This window comes from Betta splendens, chromosome 15 (assembly GCF_900634795.4).
Source record: "Betta splendens chromosome 15, fBetSpl5.4, whole genome shotgun sequence".
Classification (NCBI taxonomy): Eukaryota; Metazoa; Chordata; class Actinopteri; order Anabantiformes; family Osphronemidae; genus Betta; species Betta splendens.
Window position 1 is genome coordinate 8,707,217 of NC_040895.2, and position 27,074 is coordinate 8,734,290.

Consider the following 27,074-nt stretch of genomic DNA (forward strand, 5'->3'; position numbering starts at 1 on the left):
CAAGATACTTGAACTCCTCCTGGGGCAGGAACTCTCCTCCAACCTGGAGAGAGCAAACTGTCTTTTTCCGGTCGAGATCCATGGCCTCAGTATTGGAGTTGATTCTTATCCCAGCCTCTTCACTCTCAGTTGCAAACCACCCAAGCGTACACTGGAGGTCCTGGCCCGATGAAGCCAACAGGAAAACGACATCTGCAAAAAGGGGAGACGCAGACCCCCTCTGGCCCCTGGCTGTGCCCAGAAATTCTGTCCATAAAAATAATGAACACAACCAGTGACAAAGGGCCGCCCTGCCGAAGTCCAACATGCACTGGGAACAGGTCTGACTTATTGCTGGCAATGCGCACCAAGCTCCTGCTCCGGTTGTAGAGACTGGCCCTTAGCAAAAGGCCTTGGACGCCATACTCCCGGAGCACCCACCACAGAATGCTATTAGGGACGCGGTTTAATGCCTTCTCCCGGTCCAGAAAACACATGTAGACTGGTTGGGCAAACTCCCACAAACCCTCGCGCACCGTGGTGAGGGTATAGAGCTCGTTGTAGCCTCTGTCCAGGGCATCGTCCAGGACTCTGGAGGCTGCCTCCCTGGGGACCAGCAGATAGCGCCTTTGCTTAGATGGCTTTGTCTGCTGGATTCCTCGGCTGAATCTTGGTTTCCAGGGTTCCTCATACCTAGCACATACACATACATTTAGGGCCAGGGGATGGGCTCTTTCACTGGCGCCTGGAGGTGGGGTCCAACTGTGGCCTTAACCACCAGCCCTGGTGGAGAGGATCACCACCCGGTTTTAAGTACACAATAGACATTTACAGTAGGGTCGGGGGAAGTTGTCCAGGTGAGACGTCGTCAACCAGCAATCGTGCTCCTGGAAATTTCCCCCACTGCTGCAATCTAGCTCCACACCCACATTATTCAAGTTGGACTGCATGGCACTTGGGTGCCTCTCCCGCTGTCCCCTGCTTCTCCCTACTGTAGTTGTGTGAGGCCACACATCTCAGGAGTTGCCATGGGCCCTGCCTAAGGCCCCGCAGGTAGCGGACCAGAGACCTACCTTTCCCTTGAATGAGAATAAGTGAATGGTGTGGGTGTGACAATGTATGGGTTGCGTGAGTTCACGTATGATTGAGTAGATGATCATGATATGTGTGTGCATGTGTGTGTGTGGGGTGGTTGGTGCATTGGGGGGGTCTGTTCCCCACTGGGAAAGCATGGATCTGCTGCCTGGGTGGTCTCTTCTTCTGCCGACTCCACTGCCGGCCTCATGCTGCGGGACAGAGGATAGCAGGGCAAACAGTCGGGCTGATGGGGTAGGCCCTCCCGACACTGAAGGTATGTGGGCTCCCTGGCTACTAGGTTTCTTCCCTCCACTTGCTGGTCTGGGTGCGGCAGCCAGGTTCCTCTCATCACCCTGGCTTTCACAAGTGGCATTGTTAATGGATCAGTGTCTGACTCACCCTTTTGGTTACAGCTTTACTAACCTTGTAGCAGGACATTCAACACCAGAACCGACCGAACAGACTTCCTAATCTTAGCTGTACATGTAAGTACTCCAGTCATTCACTGATATCACTATTAATAATGTATGATTACGGTAGTTGTTATTTTATATGTTGTGGAATTATGCGATAATGTGTAAAAATATATATGCATAGATGTATATGTATGATTATATTTATGTATGAGTGGATGCACACTAGGGAACTAAAAGTTGAAATATAGTTATGAATATGAATTAAAACCATTTTCATTTGACCACTGGATGGCCGAATCAGTGAATGTGGAGGTTAACGTACCACATCCTGACCTGGCTGGAGCATGCTTTTCAGAAAATACCCTGAGAACATAGGAGCCATTTTTGTAGGGGAGGAAGGTGGAGGAAATGATTATGTATTCTCCTGAAGGGAGAAGGGTGTTCGCACACTTCCCGTGCCTTGTTGAGGTTGGAAATGGCCACAGGCTTCTGGCGCAGCAGGACGTCTGGACCTACGCACACTGCTGCTGCCTTTGTACTGAACAACAGAAGGCTGAAGTCTTAGACAGCAAGCCACACGTTCACAATGCAAAGCAGATCATTACTGTAAGTGCAAATAACAAATACAAACCTCATCCAAGAGGGGAGAGTCCGGGAGGGCGGACAGGAATGGGAGCTGGGGCGACCTCCTCCTAGAGGCTGAGAGGGAACGGAGCTGGAGCGACCTCCTCCTGGAGGCCGACAGGGTACGGAGCTGGAGCGACCTTTTCAGGGCCGACAGGAACTGGAACAACCTCTCCAGGGCCGACGGGAACTACAACGGCCTCGCGACCTTCTCTCTGGAACCGGCAGTGCTGCTCGCGGCCTCCTCTCTGGAGCCGGCAGTGCTGCTTGCGGCCTCCTCTCTGGAGCCGGCAGTGCTGCTCGTGGCCTCCTCTCTGGAGCCGGCAGTGCTGCTCGTGGCCTCCTCTCTGGAGCCGGCAGTGCTGCTTGTGAGCGTCGAGCTCGACTGAGAAGAAGCCAGGCCTGAAGAAGAAGAATTGAGCTTGACCAACATGTTGTGCCACCTGTCTGGGACAAAACTGGAGCTGGAACCCGAGCGTGACATGGCTGATCTGAAACCTGAGCGGGACATGGCTGATCTGACTGAGACACAGAGACGGATGTGTCTGCTGGCTGCAGGCCTGGGAGTTCCAGGGTCTCACGCAGGGCAGGTTCGCTCAGGATGAGAGCGGCTGCCTCCTCAAACAGGTATTCCCTTGTGCCCTGGTCAGCTGTCGAATCAGCGGTGTTCATAAGAAGGGCAAAAAGAAATAACACTGGAGGAGTACATTGGAGGCGAATGCGCTGGATGACGCTGTCTGGGAAGCCTGCTACTGACGTGAGACCGTCAGCCGGGGAACCAGAGAGATCCTCTGCCGGGGAAGAGAGCCGTTCGGGCACAGCAACCGAGGTCTCTGGATCCTGGCTCTTGGAACCATGCCCCCGCCGACGTCTTCCGGAGCGCCTGCGACTGACTGGCAGTGGAAGGGCTCGGAGCGGCGCGGGCTAGGTTTCCATGACTGGGTCTGAGTGGCAAACAGAGACGGCGGCAGGAACGGGAGCTTGAACCGCTGGAGCGGCGGCAGTAGCAGCTAAGGGGACATAGACGGACGATGCGCGCAGGGCGCCTGCCGAATCCCTCTGCAGTAAATGGAGTCTGTCGTAGAACGCCTGCACTCCGGGATACTCACGCCACCAAAATTCAGCCGTCAACAACTCGATGCCCAGCTTTACTTGGCGGAGACGGACCTCAAGGCTGGGTGCTTCCGCGTACTTTTTAGCTAACCTCTCGAGGTCTCCGCGGAACTCCTCCAGTAAACCCGGGCAGCAACACTCCATTCTCCGGCGCGTGTGAAGTGCACGCAGCCGAACAGACAAGGAAAAAGGAAAAAACAAAAACCAAAAACAGTCACTGACCTGGACGAAGGCTGGGCACTGGCTGGGTCCAAGTCTGGCCAGATTGTTCTGTCAGACTTGGGGCAGAGATCGGACCCACATGCACAGTGCAAGGACACGAGGTAGGTGGTGAATAAAACAAGGTTTAATGCAAGAATCCAAATCACACAGTCCAGATCATAAACGGGCAAACACAGGATTGAGGCACAGAGGAAGCAGGCATAATCGGGTCCAGTAACAGGCGTGGGTCAATACAAGAAGGCTCAGATTTCCGTGTTAGAATCAGCAGGCGTAATCAGGTCCAGTAAGCAAGCAGGGTTCAGCAACAGAATCAAGTAGGTTACAGTACTGGTCGGGGTCAGGCGAGAATCAGGAACACAGAACAGGGTCGAAGACGAGATGAGCTGAAACTGCTGGAACGTGACGACATGCATACACAAGGATCTGGCAACTGGCTATGGTAAGCACTGCCGCTTATATACTCTGAAGACTGATTGCTAAATTATTGACAAGTGTGCATGGTGAACCGGGAGTGACAGGAAACAGGTGTGATCAGGATGAAACAGAAAGACCTTTTCAAAATAAAACAGGAAACAAAACCAAAACCCGACAGCAGCCCATCAGGGCCCTCTGCATGAGCTGGAAGACATTTGCCGGTGCCTTGCTCAAAGTGTATGCTTCCGCAATTCCCCCTGTGAAATCTTCATATCTGAGAAGACAGAGATACAAGCAGCTGCTGAAATCAGATTTATCATCCATCCATCCATCCATTTTCTGAGCCGCTTACTCCCTAGTGCGGGGTCACGGGGTGCTGGAGCCTAACCCAGCTGGCTACGGGCGAGAGGCAGGGTACACCCTGGACAGGTCACCAGTCCATCGCAGGGCAACACATAGACACACAACCATTCACTCATGCACTCACACCTACGGGCAATGGAGAGAAGCCAATCAACCTAACGCACGTCTTTGGACTGTGGGAGGAAGCCGGAGAACCCGGAGAGAACCCACGCAAACACGGGGAGAACGTGCAAACTCCACACAGAAAGGTACCAGGGCCGCCTCCGGGAATCGAACCCAGAACCTTCTTGCTGTGAGGTGACAGTGCTACCCACCGTGCCGCCCTCAGATTTATCAATAAGGCAAAAATATATAAATATGCATAGCGCAACAAAAAATGAATAAATAAAGATACACCTTAAATAGACACATTATTATGTAAATAACTGCTGTAATGTTGTTAATTGTTAAATTAGTATTAATACTAATAATAATGTTAAGGTGTGTGTATACACTCATACATACATACATTTGTATACATACACCTATGCATATATATTATTACACATAATCACATAATAGTTAATAATGCCGTGACATACAATATCACAACTACCATAATAAAACATTATTAATAATGATAACAATAAATGGCAGCAGTACTTACAGCTAAGATTGGGAAGCCTGTTTATTGATTCTGGTGTTGTGTGTCCCACTACAAGGTTAGTAAAGCTGTAACATAACATTGTTCACAAAAAGGGTGAGACAGGTGTTAGTGCATGAACAAGGCCACTTGTGGAAGCCAGAGTGATGAGTAAGAAGAAACCAACCAGGGAGCCATCATACCTGCAGTTCTGGGAGGGCAGACATCGTGACTCGAGCTGCCTACAGAGAACCTCCCAGGCAGAGCTGCAGCAGCCAAAGAGACAACACCACGGGCCACTGTTAAGGCAATGCCAGTCCACCCTGGGAGAATTAGGGGCAAAGATCTCCCCCAGTGGTGAAGGGTCAGCCCAGAGTTGAGCACCTGCGGTTTGTAGGGAGCCCACCAGGGGAAGCCCCCTGTGCCCAGAGAGGGACCCGCCCCCAGTCTGCCATCCCCACAAGAGCAAAGCTGGACCCACCCCATCAGCCCAACCGTATCCCCTGGTGCCACGACGGTCCTGCAACAAAAGGCGGGGTCGGCAGAAGAGACCCCTTATACACCTTATACAACCAACCCTTATACAACCAATGTACTCTCACCTACATGCTCACACCCACACCATTCGCTTTTTCTCATTCTTGGGGAGGGCAGGTCTCTGGCCCGCTGCCTGTGAGGCCCCAGGCAAGGCCCGCAGCATCTCTAGAGCCAAGACCCTCCCTACCCAACCAGGGAGAAGCAGGGGACATCAAGAAAGGCTACCAGAGCCATACAGCTCAGCTTGAATGTGATTGTGTGGAACTGGATGTGATTTGTGGGGGGGATGTCACGACCGCTGTCTGACAGAGTGCCTCCTGGTCAGCGTCTCCTGACCTTAGATGTCTATTGTGTAGTCGGTGGTGATCCTCTCCACCGGGGCCTGAGCTCATCCCCTTTCTGTAAATGTATGTGCATGGGTATGAGGAACTTTGGAAGTTCCCTGAGGTGCCACCCTCCCTCCTCTGTCACACTTGCATATTCTTTCTCAAGCATGCTCACGCTCGCACCTTGTGGTTGTCTTTTCAATCCTATATTGTGCAGGTGTGCATGGAAACCCAACCCCAACCACGCTATAAAATTTACAGTTAGTTGGAGAACAGGTAGAGTAGGGTTTTAGCATAAGCCATTGATTTTTATATAAACTGAGCCAAAGATGGAAAAATACATGAGGAAAATAAACCTTGAATTATAGCAGTTACAGACATATTATTAAAGTCAGGCTCAGTGGTTTGATGGGAAAAGTCTCCTCACCTGGAAGTGAAATATTCCAGCATAGTTTTGAGAGAAACTCTGTTCAGGTGGAAACACAGGATCCAGGAACTGCTGGTCTAGAGTCAGGGAAGCTATGGCAGCCAGGAGCCAGCAGTCACCTGTACAGTGGGAGCAGATGCACCATCTGACGTTGTGCAACACAATGCAACTGTGCTGTAAACAAGGTAAGCCGACAATCCCCCCCATCAACGTTTCAGCAAAGTAAAAACACTCCATACGCCATCCGGCATCCTTCCATTCCAATTTTCTGTCGACTTACCCACATCTCCTTGGCAGATATGGCTCCTCGTGGCTCCATCAAAAATGAACTTTAGGTTGGAATACAGCTCCTACGCAGAGCAGACATGACCATCACCAATATTTAGATTCTGAGCTGACACGTACCTGATGCAGACTGAGAATGAGGAGCTACAGTAATTTGTCTCTAAATGCAGCAGAGGCAGGTTTTAAATGATGATGGATGAGTATAACAATCCTTTAAGTGACAAGTCATCATTAGACGTAATAATAGTAACATAATAATGATGTAATAAACATTATTACTTGTTACAGTATTTTGCCGTCACAGCTGTCTTTATAGTTACAGCACAGGATGGGAAGGCAGGGTGGGCCCTCAGCCAGGGAGGGACCTGCTATGCACAGGTGAGGCGAGCAGGCAGCAGCTAACAAAATACTGTACATAGTTTTATGTACTATTAAAATACTGTAAAAACACAGACACACCTAAATTGGAACAAACACTCCCATTATTTTGCTTTGATTGTTTCGCAAACAGTACATTTTTTTTTTCACGTAGTTAAGTAAATTAATATTACTAGGAAATCTAATTTAACAACTACTGTAAAAGATCAACAAGGGAATTAAATCAGTGCACAAAACAAATTATAAAAATTGTTTATTAAAAACATTGCATCTTATGATTTATGTATGCATATTGTCATAAACCGGCTTTAATCACCTTTAATACAGCTTCACCCTCTAGCACAGGTGTGCTGCATTGATGCCAACACAGCTACACCCCTGTTCCTGCAAAACAAAACACACCCAAACCCACCACAAACCATATACAGGCTGAGCCTGTCACTCTGCCCCCCATAAAGGAGGACCCTACAAGACTAAAACGCATGCTGACCCGACTTTCAGTATGCTGGCCCACTTAACCTTACACAAAAGCTCCTAGCAGTCAACACCTGGGATATGCTGAATAACCAGATTGTATGATTGCAAAAACAGAGCCCAATGCATGAGCCTCTGATTTGGATTTTGCAAAGAGCTCAAAAATGTAAAAGGGTTGTGATCAGTCTATACCAGAATAGGGTTGGCAGAATCCAGATAGACCTCAAAATACTGCAAAACTAAGAGTAGCGCAAGGGCTTCCTTCTCTATTACTCAGCTACACTATTCAGCTGATAAGAAGTGAACTTTTTAGAAAAGAAACTCACCAGATGCTTAACACTCTGCTCATCAGCTTGCAGTAGCACAGCGCCTGCTCCGATATAGCTAGCATCTACCTGCAGCTTGAACTTTTCCAAGATATGTGACTGTGGCTTTTGCAAACTCACTTTGCTAAATTCACAGTTAAATTTGCATTCACAAAGCATTTGAATAAAGCCTTCATATGCCTCACATGCTCCTCCCAGTTGTCGCTGTATACGACCACATCATCTAGGTACACAGCACAACCCTCCAGACCATTTATAACCATGTTCATTACTCTTTGGAACGTAGCGAGTGCATTACGAAGACCAAAGCCCATGACTGTATATGAAAACAAAAAAAAAGCAGATATTCCCTGTGCTTTTGGAGTAAGTGGGACTTGCCAATACCCTTTTAACAGATCAAGTTTACTTACATAACTTGCTGAACAGATTTGATCAATATAGTCTTCAACGCGAGGCAATGGATAAGAATCTGGCTTGGTCGCCACATTAACCTTCCAAAAATCTGTACACCAACAAACAGGGAGATGCCCAACTAGAAGAAGGTACTGCTATGTTGTTATTCATCATGTACTTCACTTCAGCATCCAGAATCTTTCTGTTCTCTATGGAAACCCTGTAAAATTGCTGGCGAATTGGAACTGCATCTGCAAATAACTGCAAATTAATAATTAAGATGCAAATAATTATTGGGTAATCTTCCTAATTCCGATCGTTGTACCTCCTGCAAATGACCAAGTAGCCTAGATTCTTGAGGCTTTCAGAGTTCTTCAAACGGCCACGTAGTAACGAATCATCTGGCACTCCCACTTCCTCCCCCCCAACAAGCGGTGGCTGCACCAATGTGCAAGCAACCAAAAGCGGACACACACCAGAGGAAGACGACGTTGTCTTTTGAAGTGCATTCTGTTATTCAACACGAGCATAATATGGTTTGAACAGATTTATGTGCCATAGTTGATTTCCTTTACTGCGTTTCGGTGTAGCAATAAGATAATTTTGCTCTGACTGACCTGGTCACGCTCACTAAATCAACATGACTCAGCACGGCAAACAAACCATTGTTTCATTTCGGCTTGACTGATCAGCATCCAGTGTTTTGCCAACAGACCGTCCACATATAGTCGATGTCATTAACCATTTACATAATCTTAAGTTCTGAGGCGGTTGTTTTAACTTCCATTCCGCCCTGAAGAACTGCTAGAGGACCACGCACCTTATGACCGAAAACCAGATCATTTGGACTAAAACAGATTGTCTTGGCATACTTCTCCTGCAGCCAACAAAAACCACTGCAGTCCATCCTCCTAGTCACCCTGCATCTCTGCAGTAAGCTCTCAATAGGGACTTGAGTCTGGTGAAAATGCTCTAAAGCTCCTTGGCTCTGTGGATGACAGGCAGATGTCTTGTTATGTTTAATGTTCAACTGCTCCAAAACTTGCAAAAACAAACGTGCTGAGAAACTGGAACCTTGATCCGTCTGAATGATTTTAGGTATGCCAAACAAAGAAAAAAATTGAGTCAAGGCTTTAACAACTGACTTTGTTGTAATAGAACGCGGTGGATATGCCGCAGGGTAGCGAGTAACAAAACACATCACAGTCAGAAGATACTTTGCTCAGCTGAATGTGACAAAAAGGGAGGCCACACATAAGTTCAAGGGTTCAATGTAATCTTTACTGAAAGGTAATCAATTAACCCAGATGTGTAAATGGGCAGATCAGTGTGTATGCAGTGCTTGGATGCTAGTGAGGTATAAACTAGCACCAAATACAGCTCTAATAACATCAGACTATCAAACCTTTTTTGCCAAATTAAGGCTACTTACATATTATTATCCACAGAGAAACACAATTACACACCTTAGATTAAATAACTTTTATTTACAATAAAACATGGACTGTGATCCTGAACAACCACGAATTTGATTTTCAGTCAGTCTGCTCTGCAGTTCTCACACACAACCAGGAGATGTCGTTGTTCTGACTGTGTCATATGATGTGGAGCAATGTGTCGATTTCAGCCCAACTGTGTCATAGTTGCTCAGTGATTTATGAGTCTTCGATTTCGCCATCTCTAGTATAAACAGGCAAATGGTGAGCGCAGCAGGATAGCCAAGAAAAGAGAGAGAGAGCGAGGAGTGGACTGCAGGGCCTTTAATACAGCTCCACCCTCCGGCACAGGTGTGCTGCATTGATGCCAAAACAGCTACAACCCTGTTCCTGTAAAACAAAACACACCCAAACCCACCACAAACCAATATACAGGCTGAGGTTGTCACAATATGTACTTTAGATTGTTCAAACTCACTCTGTTTAGACAAATGTTTATGTGTCTTGTACCTAGTAGTACTATCAGCAGATGTCAGTAGTGCCAAACAACATCCTACTGTAGCATGGATTTAATTTTGATTTCAAAATAAAGTTTAGAAGAAAATATTTTACTTTTTACTTTATTTTTCATTTAAAACATTTAGTCACCACCTGAATCCTGCATATAAATTCCACACAGATATGATGAATTAACTTTAAATTTCTTCCACCACCATTATAAGCTGCTCTTTATGGGCCACACCTAGTTGCTGTTAACAATATGAGCGTGCATTCGAGTCAATAGGAAGAATGTTAAAAAATAAAATGTAAGTAAGAAGAATAAAATTGACATCTAGATTAAAATTAAACATTTGAAAATGAGTGACATCACTGCTGTAGTAGTGTCGATGACGGCTCTGATTCGCTCCAGAATTAGTAGATGGCCAGACACAACCACTGAAAAAGAAAGAAGTATTTAATGACTCAGAAAGTCTGACAAAACAGAAGCTGCTGTTTTCTCATGTACCTGCTGTAAGTCCAGCTCAATCTTGCCTGAGTTGTCTTTCTCCAGAGACTTGAACATTTCTGGTTGAGAGACGGACAATTACAAATCATCCAAACACGCAGCAGCTCTGTGATAAAGCTCAGCGTGAGGCATGAAGTGATACTGTCATGTTTTTGACACTTACTGAAGAGCATCTCCAGTTTGATGAGGCAACCCACAAAGCTGTCAAAGTCTATGGCGTACTGAGCGTCAGCGTAACGACTGACGATCGCCTCCACCACGGCACTGTTGATCTGGAAACCTGGGAAAGAATAGGAGGCACAGCTGGTCATCACTTTCTGTCTGTCAGGCAGTTTCATACATGTGTAATATTTCCAAAGAACGTATACAGTATGTTTAAACATAGAACCAGAGATCAGAAAGGTGAGAACAGAGGATTCAGTGCCCACAGCCACACCCAGGCCCCTTGTGTTGATGAAATCTATATGCTGAGATGAAGTCCTCTAACTGGTTCATCAGCCTGCTATTATCACATCAACACTGTACCGACTCAGGTCGTACAACATATAGGCCCAAAGCTAAAAGCTGCCCTACTCAATGTAGGGAACATTAGTACAGCTAATTTACCTGCTTCAGTGACAGCGTCTCTCATCTCGTGTGAGCTCATGGTGCCAGAGTGGTCTGTGTCACGGTTCTTGAAGATCTCCTACACGATGCAGGCATCCATGCATTACATTAAAGCATGCGTACGTAGCCAATATTCGTTTAAAAAAAACATGACTTACCAGGTATTTCTGCAGTTTTGTCCAAAATGCATGGAACTCCAGTAGTCCCAGTGTGTTATTGTCATCTTTCTGAAGAATGTTAAGGTTTACGATAAAACTTGTATTGTCCCTAATAATAATAATAATAATAATAATAATAATAATAATAATAATAATAATAATAATAATAATAATAATAATAATAATAATAATAATAATAATAATAATAATAATAATAAATTATTCCTGAGGATACATCCAGCAGACTGACAATGAGGCGACATGTCTCCAGGCTGAAGCCATGTGTCTTGACATCAGTCCCTACAAATTGTCACACATACAAAGAGGTACAGTAGTCTCACCTCAGTGAATATACGTATAATAGAAGCTACACTCAGAAGGAGATTCCAACTTTACTTACGTTTTGCGACGACCTTGTTCAAAATCTCAAGCAATTCGTGAACAGAGACCTCATTGTCCTGTTTGGAAAACATTAATTGTTACCTGTGTAATATTCATTATGTAAAGGTGAAGCATTTCATTAACTGTCGGTCTGTTTCCTTTCTACATACAGAACCAGCAATCTGCTTGAAGAGCTGCTTGAAATGAGGATCCACATTCTTCTCTGAGATCTCCTCCTGTGAATTAACATTACATTGTAAGTCTGTTACTGTAAAAAAACATTTAAATTAGACCTATAATAGTCTGTTAGACTTTAATGTCACACAGGGGCGCTGCTAACAGCTGTGGGCCCTATGAAAAACTCTGAGGTTGGGCCCCGCAATTTAGAAACACTACTACTAGTACTGGCCACTAAGTATTATCTTGCTGGTGAAGTTGGATAGAGTTTAATGCTACAGTAGTAATGTCAAGGTTGTGAGTTTATTTCTAGCTGTAGGATTACTTTTATGTTTTGATGATAACAAAGCAGTATTCAGTCAAAATCACATTCATTTAACTTTTAATAGTTTTTATGTCTCCATGAGTGGGTAAATAATTATAGATCTGCTCCAGGTGGTAAGGCTAAAGGTTGGCCCACGGAACAGAGTTTTGTCCGTACTAGCAGTGCAGACAAAGGTTACAGATATCCGAGCGCAGCAATAAAACGGCACCTGTCAAAGGAGCGCTCGCAACGTTTTTTCAGAGATACAGGGAACTTAAAGGGTCCTGATGTTGCGAAAATACGTTAGAGCAGATTCTGCCACCAGGTCTGGTTAGTTCCTTTCTTGCTGAGACGTCCGTGAAAAATAGTTTAATCTAGGGTTGGAAACTGCTGAACTTGATGATGAGTGCATTTCATGTCTCCATAACTGGGTAAATAATTAAACAATGATTAAGAGGTGAGACTAGATATATAGTGAAAATGTACTGTATTGAATTAGAGTGTGATGCCTTTTGGGTGAGAAAGAAAAGTGTTAAAAGAAAAAGAAAGGAAGATACAGCACTTGGCTCTTGGTAAGTACTATTCTAGTTAAATAGCGCATCTTGTACATATTTTCCCCGTCTGTAAGTTAGCTTTAGCAGTAAGAAGATGAAACGTCAGCAGCTCTAAAACTTGTACCATGTATAATTATGTCTTTGTAAGTATAAATTAACTTTTTCAAGTGTACAAGCTTTGCAGCTTAGCACATGTGTAACGTCAACTTAAGTCATTTGTTAATTGGTCCTTTTCTGTTTATTTATGCTGTTGGCTGACTGGTTAACAGCACATGCTGCAAGGACAGGAAGTAGAATGTTCGTGGGCTCCTAGAATCAAGCGGCGCCCGTGATGTCACATGTCAAAGGCAGGAAAAATTCACATGCTGTGTGGATATTCTCACCTCCACTATTTTAGCAGTGATCTTCGCCTCCAGGGGGCTAAAAACAGAAATATAGTTTTGACCACTAGATGACAGCATAGGTTCCAATCAGGGAACGTGGAGGTCATTGTAACACATCCTTACCTGGCTGGAGCATGCTTTTCAGAAAACACCCTGAGAACAAAGGAGCCATTTTTGTGGGGGAGGAAGGTGGAGGGGACAATAACGTATTCTCCTGGAGGGAGTTTGAAGCGGTCGCACACTTCACGTGTGTTGATGAAGGTGCTACACATGGCCACAGGCTTCTGCCGCAGCAGGATGTCTGGACCTAGACGCACACTGCTGCTGCCTTTGTACTGAACAACAGGAGGCTGAAGTGTTAGACAGCGAGCCACACGTTCAAAGCAGAGCAGATCATTACTGTAAGTGCAAATAACAAGTACAAACCCCATCTGGGACCTGCAGAGAGGAAACAGACAACATTTATTAGAACCTCACCTCAAGTTAAAATACACCAGTGACCTATTATTTAGTTTAATTGTTTTAACGTACCTGATAGATGGCGAAGCCAATGGCTTCAAGATCACGGTTCAGCATCTTCTGCTGACGAGAATTCTTTTGCATTAGCCCCACCAAAAAGGTGCATCCTGGTTTCCCATCCAGCGGATGATCATCTAAATCCTCCAGGCGCAGCACAAACTGGGGGTTGGATGGGAATGTGGCTGAAAGAGACGCAAATGTGGGTCTGAAGAATTTTAAGAGACTGTTATCAAGAACAGGACATGAGTTTGTGTTTGCTTTACCTGCGTTATTGCGGCAGCCCCCGGCAGTGGAGCCGGTCCTCCACATGCCTTCAAACTGGTAGTGGTTCCAGCGGTGAACATCCTCACTGGTCAGAGTGTCTGGCGTCAGGTTACAGATCTCCACCCTGGAGAAGTTCTTGATGAAGTCTGAGTAGGACATCCTGAGGAGAAAGACAGAGAACAAGTAATAAATAGGTGTTTCTTATGCATCAACGACCCCCCATCTTATCAAGACAGAAATATTAAAGTGAAGTAAAGGTTAAAGGTTAAAGACATGGGATTTACCAAAATTCTCCATCTTCAGACACATTGTTCAACCTTTCCTTCTCATCTTTGCTGATGGTCTTCCATTCAATGGATCTAGTTTTCATAAACAATGATGTCGCTGTCATCAGTTAGAAAAAAACTATTAGTTGATGACCAAAGAGTGTAAAGTGTGTTTACCCATCGCTCCAGGCACCCGTCCACTCTACCTGACCCCACGGGTTTCTGATGCGGACTAGCTGAACCCCCTTGCCTTGGCAATGCACCTGAAGCAAAAAACAAGAGTTGTTGGAGTAACTATCATTCTGTCTAAGACAAAAAAAATGTTATTTATGTGATACCTCTTCGGCTCCGGTGACTGAATATGCGTGTCCTTTTACAAGTTTGAGAGCTGTAACTGCCTCCGTGTCATAAGCACTAGTGATCTAGAAGCAGCATGAACACACAGATCAGATCAATTCATTACTTTGCAAATTTCTATGCAAATCAGTATGAAAACTAGACTTACATCAATAGAGCAGCCCATCAGCGAGCCCAGTTTCAGGGCCCTCTGCATGAGCTGGAAGAGGTTTGGTGGTGCCTTGCTTAAGGTATATGTTTCTGCAATTCCTCCTGTGAAATCTTCAAAACCCTCAATAGTGCTTCCACCTGCAAGGGCTTCATAGGAGCCATTCACCCTGTCAGACAGAGACACACCGGGATGTGAAATGATTCATCAACCACACATTTGCACACACTTAGACTTAGATTTGTATTTTTTGATGCAATAAAACACGTCAGAGGAACGATCTGTACTTAGCGTAGGCCTTCTCCAGCAGTGCGCTCCAAAACTCTGAGCCCTCGGCTGAGTGGACAAACAGCAGCTTCCCATCCTTGGTGGGTAAACGGTCATCAACCACGACGTCCACCCACTCACCGTACTGCCATAGCTGAGACGATAATAATTGCAGAACTCTGATACAAAGTACATTTAAACGTCTTTCATCATGAACTAGAGAGCCTTGATTATATGTCTGGTTCTGTACGTAAAACCACTGCTCGTACAGAGCGCACTAATGTGAATGAATAGCCTTTGTAACTAAACAATATAATGTGCTGTGCTGTCATTAATATGATATGACCCTCTTCTCTACTTTTATCTAGCAGAGCTGTTTAAAATTTGCTTGCGGCTATAAGATACTTCCTTTAAAAGTTGGAGAACAGGTGGAACTGGTTTTTGGCATAAGCCCTTTATTTTGTATAAACTGACCCAAAGAAGATGGAAACACATGAATATACAGTAACAAACGCTAAATTAAAGAGAAGTTACAAAATTAAAATATCATTAAATTCAGGCTCAGTGGTTTTAATGGAAAAGTCCCCTGACCTGGAAGTGAAATATTCCAGCATAGTTTTCAGAGAAACTCTGTCCAGGTGGAACCACACGATCCAGGAACTGCTGGTCTAGAGTCAGGGAAGCTATGGCAGCCAGGAGCCAGCAGTCACCTTTACAGTGGGAGCAGATGCACCATGTGACGTCGTGCAACACAATGCAACGGTGCTGTAAACAAGATGAGCCGACAACCCCCCTCTGAACGTTTCATTGTTTCCCAACGGTACCGTGGGTGGGGCGTTCAAACCACAGATGTCTGCGGTTCCCATGTAACAAGCAAAACAAAAAGGCTCCATAAGCTGTCCGCCATCCTTCCCTCCTTCCATTCAAACTTTCTGTTGACTTACCCAGGGCTCCTTGGCGAATATCGGTCCTCGTGGCTCCATCAGAAATGAACTCTGGTTTGGAACACAGCTCCTACGCAGAGCAGAGATGAGCATCACAAATATTTAGATTCTTAGCTGACGCGTACCTGATGCAGACTGAGAATAAGGAGCTAAAAGACGCGTGAGTATAACAATCCTTCAACTGTCAAGTCATCATCAGACGTAATAATAGAAACATAATAATAGTGTAATAAACATTTTTACTTGTTACAGTATTTTGGCATTAAACATGTTTCTTTTCCTTACCGTTGGCCTTTTCCAAACTACTCCCCTGGTCTTGGATGAGTACGGACCCAGCTCATTGTAGCCCAGTGACTTGGCTTCTGCCGGAAAGCAGTCGTCCTCAAACAGCCGTTTGCTCTTCACACACTGCTGTTGCAGAGCGTCAAAGTCCTGCTGAGCGAACTTGGTTGCGTTCTGGTTGGTACCGATGCCTTGGTCCAGGTCCTGCTGACGAGCTACTCTGTCTGCCCTGGATGTCATCCCTGCGTCTCAGGAGTACAGGATTAACACTTGCTGCCTGGAGGGAATGGATTTCGCCCTTTGTGAAATGAGCTGGTTTCACGTTTCTTTGTCGCAGCCGTCTTTATAGTTACAGCACAGGATGGGAAGGCAGGGTGGGCCCTCAGCCAGGGAGGGGCCTCCTATGCACAGGTGAGGCGAGCCGGCAGCAGCAAACAAATACAGGTCCACAAGTGAAATACAAACACAGACACGCCTTAAGGCAAGTGGAATCACCACTCACATTACCCTGCTTTAACTGTGAGTGTATTGCATGTATTATTTATTTAACATAGTTAAGTAAATTACTATTACTGGGAAATCTAATTTAACAACTACTGTAAAAGACCAACTTGCAACAAGGGGATTAAATCAGTACAAAAAACAAACTGTGAAATAGTTTTATTAAAAACATTGCAACACTAAGCCTGGAGAACTTACATCATAGCCAGACCTTATATCCTTATCCTGCTCTCACATCCTAGATGCAAACTACAGCATACTGAATCCCTTGTCAAACAGCCTTTAATCTGCATGTCTAGCTTGTTTAGTCAGAAGCTGAATACTGGCTGTTTGATTGCATTTCTGAAACAGGCAATGCTCATCATGTACTGGTAGCGAATGCCAGGGTCTCTCCAGCCTTGTGTGAAATTTCTTAATGTGATTGTCGCTTATACTGTATATGTGCCAGTGAACAGTAGATAACTATTGATTAGCTGGCTGCTAATCAATGTAAAAAAATATTAGCTGTAATCAGTCGTCTTCTGATGACTGCATATTTCCCTAATATTCTCTCCACACTGAGACACATCCTGCTCCTAAACAAAAAAACGCTCTGAAAGGTAATTTGCAGTCTATTTGGGGCTAAGTGTTTGAACTCGTCTTGGAAACTGGTGGAAGGGTGGATCATATACCACTGGATGTGTCTACACAGTCCTGTCTGCGCACATACTGTATTGTACAATGATGAATGAGCGTCAACAGCAATTATATCCATCTCCCTTTTAAGCTCAGGCTTAATAATAAGTGTGCAGAGGTTTGCGCAACAATAAGCTCTTCACGTTGTAATACAAAACGTTAGTAACACTATAATGAGCCATAGCATCAAAAGTCTTAACTGCTGTCATGTTTTACCATTTTCTTCTTTATATCCTAACACTTGCCTTTGGCTATAATAAAACATAATGCCAGCACTGATATTACTAGGCTCATGCCACATTATGAGTCATTAAATATACATGAGAATTTAAAAGGATCTGTTCACTGCCATTCATGTGAAAGTATGATGCATTGCAGTCATACACTAACATCTGTAAGCTATTCTGAGCACATTTGATTAGGGTTTGTCATAATAGAACATGTAGCTTTTCATGTTCTGCTGTTGTCACCAGCTAGTTTCAAATGACCTTTGACCTTGGCAGTTGTTTACTTACTAGATACACGCACATCTCTGAGTCACCAGTGTGTAACGTTGACTATGAGTTGAATTTCAACCAGTTGGCAGCTACTTGTGCTATTTATGTCTGCTTTCAACTAATCTATACTGTTATCGCGCAAATATTATTGCGGATAGTTTATTTCTCATCTAAGCTTCCACCGTTGGGTTCAGTGTTGTTGGGTGTGGTTTGACACCAGCCGGCTGTGGTGCACTCTCGAAGGACCGCTGTAACGTTCACGGGACTGGTCACGTGATCGACTAACGCTCGCAGACACGTTGTCAATAGTTTTAGACTTTTAGATTCAACAAAAGGTTCGAGTCTTCTAATAAAGGTTAGTTCAAACTGAGCAGCGTGTTCAGTGTGATACATATTCCAACGTGTCATTGTTTGTAACATCATAAAAATATCTTTCTAGACATAAAAACATAGTAATTATGTATTAATAATTTAATAGCATGTGTATCATTTATGAGTATAATTGTGTGTTCGTTTCGAGGAGACTCATCGTACAAAGGCCCAGTACCAAGGCTGTTCGTGCCTCACCGGCTGGCTTCGCCGCATCACGTGACCCGCCTCCGCGCACGTGGTAGCGGTCCGTCGAGAGCTTCTCCTCCTTTAGGGGCTTCTGGACTGTATGCGCGCGTGTACGTCTGCGCGCGCGCGCAGTGGAGAGGGCTGGACGCGTACTCCTCCCGGCTACCAGCGCCGCTGTCCCCTCTCCCAACATTTCCACCATTATCAATATCCGACCCAGTGCGGAGGAGCTGACAGTTGAAGCGGCGGTGAGTGTAGTTCGCGTTGCTTGTTTCATTTGGCTCAGCTCCGGCTTGAGGTTAACGGTGCCTCGTGTTTTATTGCGGCGCAGGCCCGCAGTGCGGTGTGTTGCCTTCAATGTCCTGCCAGCTGTGCCGTTACGATCTAACGCGGCCTCTGCCTTAACACTGGCAGTGATTGAATTCAGCTGTGCGTGTTGGTCAACAATCGTGTGCGCTCAGAAGTCCTCCGGGCTGACCGCATATCAGTGCGCGTGCAAGGACAGGCCTGCGTCTGAACAGGTGCCGTGAACAATCTTAGCCTGTGCTACACGTCCGTCATACTCGGAAGTTTTCCACAGTTGCGGGCAACAAACTTAGAAAGTAGTCAACACGTTTTCGCTATTTTTTAACAAAGTTGCGCTATCTGTGCGGTACTTTGAGACTGTTGGGCTGTTTATGGTGCTGTTGAGGTCCTATAGATGACATCACTGTTACAGGACTGCTTGGCTCAGCCTTTCTCTGCTCATCACAGAGATATTCTTTTAGTCGTTAGGCTGCAGCAGCCTTTCTCTGGCTGTCTGGCATTCCTGCAGCCTGCACTGTGGAGGCATGTGGGGCCTCACGGTGGGGGGACCGGCCCTATAAACAATGTTCTTGTGTGCTGAACTGCCCGTATTAAAAGTTCGCCCTGTTTTGCACTACCGCACGTTTCATTTTACACTTTCAAGTAGCTGCCGAGTCTTCCAGGTTTTCCTGCTGGGAGAGCTCAGCTGATTGGGATTTCAGCAGGCAGTCTCATCCTGGTTAGGCTGCTTAGTACCCACTCACAGAGGGAGGACCAGCAATAAATCTGACGTCCTGCTGTGTCGTCTTTTCTCATGTTTTCTCTGGGAGACACACAGCTTGGTCCAAGAAAAAGCTTCAGGGGAATGAACCCTAATGTCCATTTCCACCGGCTTACAAGGACGCGGCTGAGACCAGCTTCTGCATAACCTAAATTATTTGACAGAAAACCACTTTACTAGTGTTCAAACATCAGTGAATGACTGTGTCTCTTTTGTCTCTCCCTCGCAGCCTGCCTTATACAGACAAGGTATCAGATTTCCAAGTTTTCTTTTTGTTTCCATTGTAGTATTTTGTGTGACATGCTCTTTGTGTCTCACATGTCTGGGCAGTCACCTTTCTTCTCTATATGCTTCTTGTATGTCCGTTATTTGTCTTATGACCTTGAAGTATAATTAAGTATAAAGGAAATATAGTCCAGTCATTGAAATGTAATCACAGTTGTTTGTGTTATTCTGCGACTCACCCTTCCCCATCACATTATCCCCACTGTAACTCGCAGACTCGAGCGTGCAGCTGATTAGCATTCTGCTATTTATAGACTGTATGTGCAGCCACCCACCACCCACTCACTCATCAGCTCCGCATTTCAATCTTGTACCAGTATGTATCCAGTTGGAGGGATATCGGCCACAATCTACACCAACAGGCTCCGGGCAGAGGGCATGGGCTCCAAGGAGCAGGCCGTGCAGTTCGCCAACCAGGACTACGAGGCCCTGAAGCAGGAGTGTGTGGAGTGCGGGTCTCTCTTTGAGGACCCCTGCTTCCCTGCTGCTCCCCCATCGCTGGGCTTCAAGGAACTCGCTCCCTATTCAGCCAAAACTAAAGATGTGGTGTGGATGAGGCCCGCGGTGAGCAAACCTAAATATGAGCATGATCATAGTCGACTTCTAAGATCCCTTGATGTTGCACAACTGCCTTTTCCTGCTGTTTATGACACAGACTTGGCATCGCATGTAAACAAACCTATCCATAACACTGTCTTATTACACGTCTGGAAGCCTAAACAGCATAGGACAAGTTTGAACATGGACCTCTCAGACCTCCGCAGCTGTTGGACCACTCCCACACACTGACATTTGCTTAGTGTTTCACGAAAGGCCTGGACGTCGCTGCAGGAATAGCCGTGCATTCAGAGACGTGTTGCTCCACGTCATAAAATGTGATGACTTGTCTGAATATTGTGCATTTGTTTGTGTGCATCCAAACACGAATCTCCGCGCAGGAGCTGACGGACGATCCTCAGTTCATTGTGGGTGGCGCCACCAGGACAGACATCTGTCAGGGGGCGCTGGGTGAGTCTGTGGTCATTATGTAATTTCAACTGTCATGAAAACAGCAGCAGGAAGCCATAATTAGATGTCGCTTCCTAACGCCGTCTCCTTCCTGCCAGGCGACTGCTGGCTCTTAGCAGCCATCGCCTCTCTCACGCTCAATGAGAGGCTTCTTCACCGTGTTGTTCCGCACGGTCAGTCCTTCCAAGATGACTATGCAGGAATATTCCACTTCCAGGTATTTTAATATCACCCTGTCCCTTGCGGTCCTAAGTATAAGGCAAGCTGTGGAATTTGAAGCGACGCTCTCCTCTGTTATTGCCCTGTGCTGCAGTTCTGGCAGTTCGGCGAGTGGGTGGATGTTGTGATAGACGACAGATTGCCTGTCAAAGACGGGGAGCTCATGTTTGTCCACTCAGCTGAGGGCAACGAGTTCTGGAGTGCTCTTCTGGAGAAGGCGTATGCCAAGTAGGTATTGAAAGACCCCCCCCCCCCCCCCTCGGCTGCCTAATTATCCAGTGACTGGATTGCTGATGTGTGGTATTTTCAGGCTGAATGGCTCCTATGAGGCCTTGTCTGGAGGGAGCACCACCGAGGGCTTCGAGGACTTCACGGGCGGCGTGTCTGAAATGTACGAGCTCCGCAGGGCACCCAGAGACTTGCACAGGATAATTGGCAAAGCTCTGGAGAGAGGTTCACTGCTGGGCTGCTCTATTGACGTTAGTACTCAACACACTCCACTGGCACGCTGCCAAGACATGCAGATCAATGTTGCACCGTCTCAAAAAAAAAAACAATTACATTAAGAGCACTTCTGCATATTGCTTAGCTCAACGATGTCCACTCATATGTATTAATTGTGTTTTGATATCAATACAGATCACCAGCGCCTTCGATATGGAGGCTGTTACTTTCAAGAAGCTTGTGAAGGGTCATGCCTACTCAGTCACTGGATTGAAGGAGGTCTGTCATCTTCTGCCTGTAATTGGTTATATTCAATATAAACGCCGCTTGTCCTAAGATGCTCATCACTCACTGCATCACACAGGTTGATTACCGTGGCAACATGGTTCGCCTCATCCGGATCCGTAACCCTTGGGGCCAGGTGGAGTGGACTGGTGCCTGGAGTGACAAGTGAGTGTGTGCAGCAACAAATCATTCAATATTTACCTATTTGTTAAAGGTCTTCTTTTTGTCTAAGTTTTCTTGGAGTATTTTATCTATTTCTTTGTTTATTGCTTTAAGTTCTCCTGAATGGCATGAGATCGACCCTTCTGAACGAGAAGATCTGCACCTTAAGATGGAAGATGGAGAGTTTTGGTAAGTTGAGATATTATTTTAAAGGGTTTGTTTGATAATAGAAATGTTTATTTTATTGTCTCATTGCCTGGATGATATAAACTAAAGAATGGCAGCTTAAAATCCACATTACTGTAAAAGCTCAGTGTTTTCTGTTCTTCCAGGATGTCCTTCACTGACTTCCTTCGCCAGTTTTCTCGGTTGGAGATCTGTAACCTGACTCCAGACGCCCTGAGTGAGGATGCTCTCAGCCACTGGAACACCATGAAGTTCTATGGCACATGGAGGAGAGGCAGCACAGCGGGGGGCTGCAGGAACCATGCCAGTGAGTGGTTATACACAGTACCTAAAGAAAGAAATGCCCATCACACACTAAGGTTTAATGTCATTGCACCATCTGCGTAGACACGTTTTGGATCAACCCTCAGTATAAGATCACACTGCTGGAGGAGGATGATGACCCAGAGGACGACGAGGTGGCGTGCAGTTTCCTGGTGGCTCTGATGCAGAAAGACCGTCGTAGATTTCGCCGCCATGGTCAGGACATGCACACCATTGGCTTTGCTCTCTATGAGGTGAGAACAGAGACTAAAGAGAAGGGTTGTATTTTTGCTTCTCTCATCATTTATGCACATTTTACACTAAATATCTTTTTATATTATGTCACTTATCACATTTTCCTTTCTCCTTTTTTTGTGCAGATTCCAGAGGAGGTAGGCAGAGCAGTGTATAATGTGCATATCTCATTTCACGTAACTGCACTTGTGTCTCAACACATGTATTATTTTTGCCGCTCGTAGTACAGAGGCTGCCAGAACGTCCACCTGAAGAAGAACTTCTTCCTGAGCCACTCGTCGTGCGCGCGCTCAGAGACCTTCATTAACCTGCGTGAGGTGAGCACGCGGCTGCGGCTGCCTCCCGGAGAGTACCTCATCGTCCCCTCCACCTTCGAGCCCGGTAAAGAGGCTGACTTTGTGCTCAGAGTCTTCACCGAGAAACAATCAGAAACAGAGTATGTGTCTTGCCATTTTGGTTTCGAGAAGCAGTTTATGTTTGTAATTTGTAGAAATGGAAAATCTCATACGGACGTGGTTTTGTTCTTTGCAGAGAATTGGATGACGAAGTTTCTGCTGATTTAGGAGATGATGTAAGTATAATGTGATGTTGCTGTAGAAAAAAGTGAAACGTTACATACAGTAGCAACAAATTACCACAGAATGAGTAGGATCTCGTACATAAATCAAAACATCTGTTCATACATACATACAGGAGGCTATAACAGAAGATGATATTGATGACTCCTTTAAGTCCATGTTTGCTCAACTAGCTGGAGAGGTAGGTGTTTGTGACAGATGACCTGTCTTTGATTGCACTAGTTTTAGGACTCTTTATATTGCAAACAGAATTACAGTAATACTGGTTGTGTAATTATTGTAATATTTTATATCATGTTTTAAAACTCTTTACCAGGACATGGAAATTTCCATTCGTGAGCTCAGGACCATCCTAAACAGAGTCATCTCCCGGCGTGAGTTTTCCAGTTATTTTTAGTAGCTGCTGGAAAGTTTACATATTAGTAATACATTTTCCATTACAATAGCAGATTCCACTGTAGTGCGTTTAACTCTCATTTTCCTCGGACTGCTTCTTATAAGTTTGAGTGTGACTAATTGTGGTTAAAACTTTATCTGACGAGTGCATTTACTATTTCAGACAAAGATCTGAAGACTGATGGCTTCAGTATGGAGTCTTGTAGGACCATGGTCAACCTGATGGATGTATCCTCTTAAGTTATAAGGTGTGGAAAACTTTCCAACTGACTTTTTAGTAATAAATGTCTAGCGTTAGCGTGCGTGTAGCTTCACTCCTTGACACTGTGTTTACCAGAAAGATGGAAGTGCTCGTTTAGGGCTGCTGGAGTTCCAAATCCTCTGGAACAAGATACGAAAGTGGCTGGTAAGACTGAGTCAGTGACAAAGGAGTACTGTGCCGTTGTTAACACTTCATATTTCTATTTATATCTCTGGCCTTTTCTCCAAGCTTATTTTTAGAGAGTTTGATCTTGACAAATCAGGAGCCATGAGCTCGTATGAGATGCGTCTTGCGGTGGAGGCAACAGGTATAATACTTTTCATGAAAATGCCCATATTCACGTACATTACACACACTCACAGCAGACAAATGCACTGTTTTAACGTTTTGTGTTCATTCGTAGGATTTAAACTGAACAACAGACTGAACCAGATTCTGGTAGCGCGATATGCAGAGAATGAGATGATTGACTTTGACAACTTTATCTGCTGCTTGGTCAAACTTGAAGCCATGTTTAGTGAGTAATAATTGTTATAATGAAATAATATAATCTAATGTTGTTATAAAGTAATGTAGTAATAATATAAGGCAAAGTTAACACCATATTACATATTATTACAGTGGGTTTTACCCCATTAACAAATCATAAAATGTCCCAATTTTAACAGGGTCTTTCCAGCAGTTGGACAAGGATGGATCAGGAATGGCTGAGCTGAATCTTACAGAGGTACATTTTTTTCTAATAGAAAACAATACATTATAATGTACTTACTTTAACCTGTTTCCTACTATGTCTGTTGTCAATGCTAGTGGCTTTACCTGACGATGTGCGGTTAAGAAGAATCGTCTTCATTAGGGAAGCATATAGACCTGAGGTACAGTGGCTACACTGAGTCAACCTGGAGTCCTGAATAGCCTTGAGCAGCCTCTTAAAATAGCAAAACAGCTGTAAACTGAAGTCCAATCAAGCCAGATGTCCCAGCTGAAATGTAGAAACTATGCAGACCTCTGAAGTAGTCACTGTGCCACATACTTTTCACCCATGTATAAACAGCATGTGTGCATGACAAAAATCACTTGCTGTAATGTGCATTACACATTTTAGTTTTGCTGTCTGAGTTTCAGTTAAGTTATGTCAGAGATTTTTTTTACTGTAGTGCTGTTTCCATTTAATATTATAAATAAAATATTTGAACAAATAACCTGTTTTGAGTTGGTAGTTTAACTACTGCACCTCTAGATGGCACTACAGACCTACTCTGATGCCAGTGTTCAGTTCAAGTCAAGCAGCTCAGCAATTAGTTATAATCAAACTGCTTATGATTGTCACATCACATTGTGTTTGTTCATTGCCATTACATTTGCAGGGATAACATAATACTGAATGCCTTATGATGCCATGATGTTATGAACAGTGTTTCGTGAATGTATTTTGTGCCTTCAATAAATAATTGTAAGGTTTCTTTCTCAAGATAATTGTGCTCATTAAAAAAATAAGCCTGCACAAACTGCCCCAGAAATATTTTTTACCCAAGACATGTTTTAATTTTATTGACAACATTCATGTTCATGTATTTTCTAATGGATATGACTGTATATATCAAACTACAACAGAATTTCCATGTTATTAAACAAACGAACTAGCGATAGCTAACACTTTAGAGTATTCTCCCTCCATTCTCCGTAGATGGCTAGGTAGAGGGACCTTGATCCTTGTTCCTGTTGGGTTCCCATTGTCCTCAATCAGAACAACATTGTTTGAATCAAAGCGTGGATTCATGCGTTCGCCGGGCATTTTGTGTCCAACAATTACTGCTTTCTTCTTCTGTCCTTTGATAGCAAGCAACACTTTGTCACCAACCTTTCCTACTCCATTCTTAGTGTAGACATGGATTACTCGTGGCGGACGATGATACGGTGTATTTCCAAGACTGCTGTTGTCCACAACACGCACCCTTGTCATTTTTTGAATTGCTGCTGCAACAGCAGAAACACTGGCAGGAAGAGACAAAGTTAAGAGGTTATCTACAACTACTGCATTGCACTACTCATTATTTACACCTACTGTGACATTACTATTAGAAAGTACACCTCAGGCAGCAGTCAAGCAGAATATATATTTTTCTATGAGGCAAAACGCAATAATTTTTTTTTGTTATTTTTTTACTAAACACTGGTCATCTATACTGACTGTAATGTTTTTTTTTTAAATAATTTATGAGGCACAAAACAGGTGTATGAAATTGTTTCCAACATTTGCTATGTTTTTTATATAATTTCCAGAAATATAAGCAAATTATATTCAAGTAAATTATTATTATTACTATAAATGGAAGTTAAATTTAGACTGGTGGTGTTCAGAGGATATGTCAAAGTTCGTACAGTTACAGATCATTTAACGCTTTAGCCTTCAAATAAGTCATAGTGAATATTCTTCAGTTGCCCTTTAAGAATTTCGCTCTTATTATTCAGATCCTACTTTATGGAACCCTGACTAGTCACAATAAAGGGCTTTGACAATTAACAGAAACCTCTCTTACCTAAAGCTCCTCTGGTGAAGACAGGAAGACGCCTCAATAAGAAGCCCAGTTAGGGATCTTGAAAGCTGGTGGAGAGCCATGGCTACAAACACTATATCAACTGGACACAGAAGTCAGATGTGGTTAGCAGCTAGCTAGCTAATAGCCATTTAGCAACAAGAAATATCACGAGGTTAAGGAAGACGTCCTAACAACAGAGAGGAATAATTCCGGATTATAGCGTTTACCTAGAAGAAAACAAGTATAATAATAGCACCCAAAAATCATAAACATAGTCAAGTTTCCACTAAAAATTATTATTTTAGCATTACCTTTCTTCACAGTACATACCAAAGTCATCAGTGTGACGTCGTCTTCTTCGTTTGTTTATTCTTCTTCGTTGCTGTTTTGTGACCGCCAACATCCATTGAGTGCATTGCTGCCGCCTTCTGGAATGGTTTATTATGCTACTACTCTCAAATGATTTTAACCATTAAAGTTACCATCAGAAATCTAAACAGCCACGTTTACCCTGCCGATACCCTGATAGCATTTCTATTCTTCTTACTTCTGCTGGTACAGTAATGACTCACTTCATACAAATAGGCAACCAGGGTGAGACTGTTCACTTAAAGAGTTACATCAAATATTATTTTATCTATTTTAACCCTAGAACACTTTCGCTATTAAAAAAAAACTTTTGCCGGGTAATTTTTATCCAATATAATATACCCAACAAAGAGTACTTGTCATAAAAAATATATCAAAACATGACAACACAGGATAAATTCGGAGCGGTTTTCTTGTATTTTCTGTTTTTTTTCATACTGTTGTATGTGTAACAAAA

General features: G+C 44.3%; 3 protein-coding genes across 4 annotated transcripts; 1 reads left to right on the forward strand and 2 right to left on the reverse strand.

Moving 5' to 3' along the window:
• Positions 1-9,443: 9,443 nt before the first annotated feature.
• LOC114870532 (calpain-2 catalytic subunit-like) lies at positions 9,444-18,675 on the reverse strand. The gene is made up of 22 exons (XM_029175332.3): positions 18,269-18,675; positions 16,032-16,270; positions 15,747-15,816; positions 15,394-15,512; positions 14,823-14,956; positions 14,536-14,704; positions 14,369-14,452; positions 14,208-14,293; positions 14,049-14,123; positions 13,764-13,924; positions 13,513-13,682; positions 13,408-13,419; positions 13,105-13,316; positions 12,982-13,018; positions 11,734-11,799; positions 11,583-11,640; positions 11,418-11,482; positions 11,183-11,251; positions 11,025-11,103; positions 10,582-10,698; positions 10,419-10,477; positions 9,444-10,348 (listed from the first exon to the last, which is right to left on the reverse strand). The coding sequence occupies exons 1-22, from the start codon at positions 18,534-18,536 to the stop codon at positions 10,325-10,327; spliced, it is 2,373 nt and encodes a 790-aa protein (XP_029031165.1). The 5' UTR covers positions 18,537-18,675; the 3' UTR covers positions 9,444-10,324.
• Positions 18,384-25,804, forward strand: LOC114870535 (calpain-1 catalytic subunit-like). The gene is made up of 23 exons (XM_029175336.3): positions 18,384-18,507; positions 19,555-19,573; positions 19,928-20,174; positions 20,549-20,618; positions 20,717-20,835; positions 20,932-21,065; positions 21,148-21,316; positions 21,477-21,560; positions 21,646-21,731; positions 21,843-21,917; positions 22,061-22,221; positions 22,302-22,471; positions 22,598-22,609; positions 22,697-22,908; positions 23,004-23,043; positions 23,166-23,231; positions 23,367-23,424; positions 23,610-23,674; positions 23,784-23,852; positions 23,937-24,015; positions 24,112-24,225; positions 24,377-24,435; positions 24,519-25,804. The coding sequence occupies exons 3-23, from the start codon at positions 19,929-19,931 to the stop codon at positions 24,543-24,545; spliced, it is 2,115 nt and encodes a 704-aa protein (XP_029031169.1). The 5' UTR covers positions 18,384-18,507; positions 19,555-19,573; position 19,928; the 3' UTR covers positions 24,546-25,804.
• On the reverse strand, positions 25,229-26,720 carry mrpl14 (mitochondrial ribosomal protein L14). 2 transcript variants are annotated; one of them, XM_029175417.2, is made up of 3 exons: positions 26,579-26,720; positions 26,249-26,348; positions 25,229-25,702 (listed from the first exon to the last, which is right to left on the reverse strand). In XM_029175417.2, exons 1-3 carry the CDS (start codon positions 26,649-26,651, stop codon positions 25,336-25,338), a joined length of 540 nt encoding a protein of 179 aa, XP_029031250.1. In that variant the 5' UTR covers positions 26,652-26,720; the 3' UTR covers positions 25,229-25,335. The 2 variants fall into 2 exon arrangements, with proteins under 2 accessions (XP_029031250.1, XP_029031251.1); XM_029175418.1 differs by having other exon boundaries at positions 26,560-26,647.
• Between the last annotated feature and the right edge of the window lie 354 nt (positions 26,721-27,074).